The sequence below is a fragment of the Octopus bimaculoides genome, chromosome 13, assembly GCF_001194135.2.
Source record: "Octopus bimaculoides isolate UCB-OBI-ISO-001 chromosome 13, ASM119413v2, whole genome shotgun sequence".
In the NCBI taxonomy this organism is placed as follows: Eukaryota; Metazoa; Mollusca; class Cephalopoda; order Octopoda; family Octopodidae; genus Octopus; species Octopus bimaculoides.
This window is the reverse complement of record NC_068993.1, coordinates 45,053,713-45,059,387: the sequence shown is the minus strand read 5'-3', so window position 1 is coordinate 45,059,387 and position 5,675 is coordinate 45,053,713. Positions and strand designations below refer to the sequence as shown.

The following is a 5,675-nucleotide window of genomic DNA, read 5'->3' as shown; positions in this document are numbered from 1 at the left end:
GGTGCTTCGCTCTTACCACACTCTTTTTTATTTTAACCCTTCCGAATAAATAGTGAAATAACTTTGAACCACTCTGACCAAATTTTCTGCTGAATATGTATAGTTCAGAAACGGAAACTAATTAAGTTTTAATATATGCAAAATTCTGTCTGTCCGGGACTACTGTATCTCAATCTACATTTGTTCTACATAAACATACCTTTTTAGAATCAGGATGATCCTGGAATTGAAGGTCTGCCCTTCATTTGGTTCATGAACATCCAGCATTGTGAGCTGATTTTAAAGCATTTGGGTTGCTATTTCTACCAGGTAAAGCTTGGCTGATTCACACTATCTTGGTCGGTGTTTGTCAGATGACATCAGATATCAAGGAGGAGATAAATGACATTTGCTTCATTAATTTTACATTGAGATAGGAACTTTGGTACAAATTAGCCAGCAGTAGGAATTCAACTTGGAACTGGAACAATAGAATCATTGCATTAGAGAATTAATTCTCATCCATCTTTACCATATGTTCAAACACCACCAGGACATATAGTCATTATATTCATATCATAGTTATGCTACTTAGCTCTCTTTAGTTTGGGGCTGCAGGCCCAGTTAGCCCTCCACAGGAGATAACTTAAAAGTCTGCTTGGAGTGTTACTTTTAAACCAGTTAATAATAAAGAATGAATTATTCTTATTTTTCAGTCCAGCTCAATGCTTTTTCTTTTTTTTTTTTTTTTTTTTTTTTTTGTACATTCTATATAGTAAGCTAGTTGTTACAATGTCAGTAGGCTATAAGCAGTGATTATTGATTTAAACTGTAATAAGGTAATAAAACAACATTGACTGTTATCTCCCATGCTTCAAGAATAATGTCCGTTACTCCTCAATGGGTTCTCTTTTATTCTCTTTTACTTGCCTGTCATTTGACTGGCCATGCTGAAGCATCACCTTTTAGTTGAACAAATCGACCCCAGGACTACTGTTTTATACATAACACTAAGTTATGCATGTTATGTAATATACTATGCTATATTGTTTCATTTGTAGGGCAAAATAAAGACAGTGGACATACTCCTTTTTGGGATGCTGTTCTCATCACAACTGCTGACGAAGATCAGAAACAAGGTTATCAGCTCCAGATTGAAGCAAAAGTGAAGAGAAACGAGTTACCTCTTAACCTAGAAATCCATGTGATTTCTGACCCACCTGGTGTTAAACTAGGTAAGAAATCCTGTAAATTGTTATGGCAAGAATCGTTAGCATACCAGATAAAATGTTTAGTAGTATTTTTAGCCTAGGTAATTGAGGGAGCTTAGTGTTGGATTAAATCTGTTTAAGTGTCCAGTTTATCCCTTAATCTTTGCATTCCAGTCCAGCTGAAATTGATCCAATAATATTATAGACAGCTGTGGCTCTGTGGTAAGAAGCATGTTTTCCATCCACATGGTTCTAGGTTCAGGCCTAAGGACACAGTAGATAATGTAATTGTACACACTCCTAAAAAGTCAGGACGGTCCTGGTTGGAATTACTTTAATCATAATCTACTTGAATCGGGACTGACCTGGAATTAAATAACGACCACAACCTGTGCAAGACTTCAGAGATTGTAAATTTTTATCTTTCATAGAAATTAAATGTTTAGAATAATAATTTATTAAGAAAATATCTTGATGCTAATTATCCATTTCTTTTCAGGAAATGGTGGTGCCACGTTTACAGCTTTGTCTTTCCTGGAAAAATTCTATGGTGATAAATTCTTTTCTATGAAAATCCTGTTAATTCATGCTGGTGGTCTTAGCAAACGCCTTCCAAGTAACAGCATACTTGGTAAGATCTTCTCTGTTCTTCCTTGTGGAATCCCATGCTACCAGATGCTTGACATAAAACTTGCTCTCTACTGGCCTTTTGTACCAAAAATGAATCCTGGAATATTTTTGACTTGTGCAGATGACATTATCACATACAACATGGACAATGAAGGTGACTGGTCTCTTAAAGCTGAAGGTTTCACTGCACTAGCCCATCCATCCCCCATTGAAGTTGGAACTGGACATGGTGTGTACATTGTAAAAGAGAAAAGATCAGTAAATGAAAATGTGCAATTAGCTGAATGCACAACAGTTTTGCAAAAGCCATCTGTTGAGACAATGAGTAAACTAGGTGCTGTGATATATAACGAAAATGATACCAAAAACTCTATTGTATATACAGACAGTGCATACTTCTTCACAAGTTCAGTTTCTAAGATGCTTCTAACTTATGCCAAGAGCCATGGACCTTTCAATTGTGAAATTGATGCTTATGGTGATTTTCTACAAGCTCTTGGTACTGATCCCTTATCTGATTATGTGAACAATTTGCAGAATATTACTACAGCAAGTGGAGATCTGCTTAATACAAGGAAGGAAGTTTTCAAGCTTTTGAAAGGCACACCTTTAAACCTAATTATTTTGAACTCTTCTCAGTTTTTCCATATTGGCTCAATGCCAGAAATGTTGCATAATTTTTGCAAAAGTGATAATTTCAAGATTGGTCTTGGTTTAAGCAATGATTCATTTAATGTTTGGTTAGATGAACAATCAGAAGAACCGGAGCCTGTCGCTAAGAGAAGTCATCTTAAAGGTAAAAATGAGGGATGTTTGATTCATTCATTATTACCTGTTGGAAGTTGTATTTCTTCATTAGCAGTATTAGAGTTTTGTAATTTTGATTGTTTAATCCATGTTTCAAAGAACTGTTTGCTGAGCAACTGTGAATTCCTTGGATCCATTTCTGAGGAATCAAAAATCACAATCCCAGAAAATACCTTTATGCATACAATACCTGTTATTGTCAAGGACAATTTAAAGTATGTAACTATTATCTTCCACATTAAAGACAATCTTAAGAAGTGTGTGCCACTTACAGACTTTGCAAACATCCCATTTTTGGGGGATACTTTAGGCAAAGCTGTAGATAAATTTAGTATTCCAAAATCTCAGGTTGTTTCAGATAAAAACCAACCAGAGGTTAGTTTGTGGAATGTTGATATTTTCCCACTTGCGGACACCATGTCGGAGTCTTTTCAACTGGCATTAACTATGTTAATGTCTTTTAATGATGATCGCAAGGCCTTAAACCTAGAATCTTATCAATTAGTTTCCATCAACTCTATCCTCAAATATAAAGCTATTCACGAAATGCTGAAATATAGACAAAAACTATTTGATAAAATTAATGTTCAGTATTAAATTTCTTTCCTCTACATAGTATATTTACTTTAGAGCATAATAAAAATAATGATTTGGAGATAGAAATCAGATGAATGTGGTATCTCAAAGCTACATTACGTATTCTTATTAGAGCAGTAGGAATGGTATTTAAAGGTGCAAACAAATATGTAGACCAAATTCTTGGCAGTGAATTGCAAAAGATCATACTTGTGGGTACCTCACTTATTTCATGTGACTCCGTCTCCATGCAAATGCAGTCTTACTCATTCAGTGTTGTTGATAATTTTATAAAGAAATTTTTCTTTTATACACACAGGCATCATCTTTTCCAATTGCATGGCAACTCGTCCATTTGCCACTTTTAGATGCAAAAATTTGTCTCTTGACATCTCTGATTGACACTTGACTGCAATTCAGATAAATTAAAGCAATCGCAGAATGTAATTATAGTAATAATAGTGTTCCTATCAAAACCGATTTTTAAAATTTCCATAGCGTTTTAAGATTTCTAAATATTTGGGGAGAAATTCTTTTGATATATTTTTCTTTTCGTTTGGGACATTCTAATTTTTAAAATCTTTGGTATAATGGAATATTTCCTAAATATATCAAGCCAAACTGTTGTACATTTAATGGGGGTTTTTCCCTACAAATGTTTATTTGGGTAATATTTTTGACTGAAGGTCATAATGACATTGGGTTGGATAAATTGTGATAAATTTGTGAAGTGTCATACTTCTCTCATTTCTGCCCATTGTCATTAAACTTGAGTCAGTCGGATGTTCAAGATGGTCACTTGACCTGCTAGAAATAGCAGCTAAACATCCTTCTAGTAGCACTCTATCATCTTAAAAATGTGTGTGAAGTGTTTTATTCTTCACTAGTTGTGTAGCTAGAGTGTGTCCCATCTTGGAACAGACCCAAGGGGTGCCCCCACCCCCGGATTCTTATATAGGGCAGACACCCTCCCCCAACTCGACCTGTTAGAAATAGCAGTAAATCATCCCTGTAATCACATTCTACCATCTGGTAAAAGGAACTGGACAATGTAATTCTAAATATACTATTTTTAAATAACCAGTGGGATGGTCATGATTGGAATACCTTTGATCATAGGTCTTCATTATCAGGCCTGATACATACTGTTAGAGATAAGCAAATGTCTCTTCTAATATTTTTTTAAAGTTTTTACTCTATTTTTGTTAAAAATAAATTTTTAAAATGTTATTTTATTTTATTGTTTTTTATATTTTCTACATTTCATGTTTTGCCTCATCATGGCTGTGTGGTTAAGATGACCATTTCCTAACCATATAGATTTAAGTTCAATCCCACTGTGTGGCACCCAGAGTAAGTGTCTTTCATTACAGCTCCTGACTGACCAAAGCCTTGTGAGTGGATTTGGTAGATGGAAACTGGAAGGAGCCAATTGCATGTATGTGTATTAGTGTGAAGATTAAAAGGATTAGTTTGAAAGAAGTTTGTGTCTTCTTGTCTTGATATCACACGGTCTTCATGCTGACTTGGGTTAAACAGCTTAACAGGAACTGGCATGGGCTGCACCAGGCCATAGTCTGTTTTGGCTTGATTTCTATAACTGGATGCCCTTCTTAATGCCAACCACTTTACAGAGTATACTGGGTGCTTTTTATATGGCACCATCACCAGCACCCACACAAATACTTTTTATGTGGCACCTTGGTTTTAGGATCTCAATTCTGTTGTGGTGAGCAGGTCTTCTTCAGTACAGTAATGCACCACATATCTTGGCTTTCTATCATCTCCTTCATAAGGCTGTGTTTTGAGGTCAGCATTCAATACTTCATCTCATGGTGGGCACTTTTTTCTTCAAGTTACGAAGGTGTTTCACCATCATACAAGTAGTATCCTTCATTTCTAGTCTTTTGGGAAAATGTTTCTGGCCGTGTGGAAATATTACCTTACTTGGAAACGTGCAAGGGTTGGGACAGGAAGAGTATCTCGACATAAAGAATCTGCGTCAACGAATTCTCTCCAACTCATGCAAGCATGTAAAAGAGGACATTCAAACAATGATGATGATAATTTCTACACTATAACAAATGAGGTATGTAACCTACACATCTAATTGGTTTAATTTCTAGTTAGAACTATTCAGTTTTTTACATATCTAAAGCCATTGGGAATGGTATGAATACCTAAAAATCCCATTATACACACTGTGCCAGAATACTGAGCATTTTTACTTACATGTGAAACTGATGATTAAGCCTTTCTTGATTGTTTTTAATGAATTGCAAAAATAATCAGTAATTTGGAAGAATTTAATAAAATGACCTGCTTTTTTTTTTTATTATGAACTAGTAAAGATTCTTATGCAAAATCATAAAGACTTCAAATTTTGGCACAAGGCCAGCAAGCAGAGAAGGGATTAAGTTGATTACATCGTTACCCAATGCTCAAATGATATTCATTCTATCAAGGATGAAA

General features: G+C 35.0%; 2 protein-coding genes across 3 annotated transcripts in view; one reads left to right on the top strand and one right to left on the bottom strand.

Annotated features, from left to right (window-relative positions):
- Positions 1–222, bottom strand: part of LOC106880725 (fatty acid hydroxylase domain-containing protein 2) — a 58,239-nt gene extending 58,017 nt beyond the window's left edge. Inside the window, exon 1 of the mRNA XM_052972460.1 lies at positions 200–222. The gene's annotated coding sequence lies outside the window, so the exon portion shown is untranslated. The remainder of the gene's footprint in view (positions 1–199) is intronic.
- LOC106880712 (fucose-1-phosphate guanylyltransferase) overlaps positions 1–4,433 on the top strand; it is a 15,887-nt gene extending 11,454 nt beyond the window's left edge. For both annotated transcript variants that reach the window (XM_014930799.2, XM_014930790.2), the window contains exons 2-3: positions 1,041–1,214; positions 1,690–4,433. In XM_014930799.2, coding sequence (XP_014786285.1) covers positions 1,041–1,214; positions 1,690–3,224 — 1,709 coding nt within the window. In that variant the 3' untranslated portion in view covers positions 3,225–4,433. The remainder of the gene's footprint in view (positions 1–1,040; positions 1,215–1,689) is intronic.
- The last annotated feature ends 1,242 nt before the right edge of the window (positions 4,434–5,675 follow it).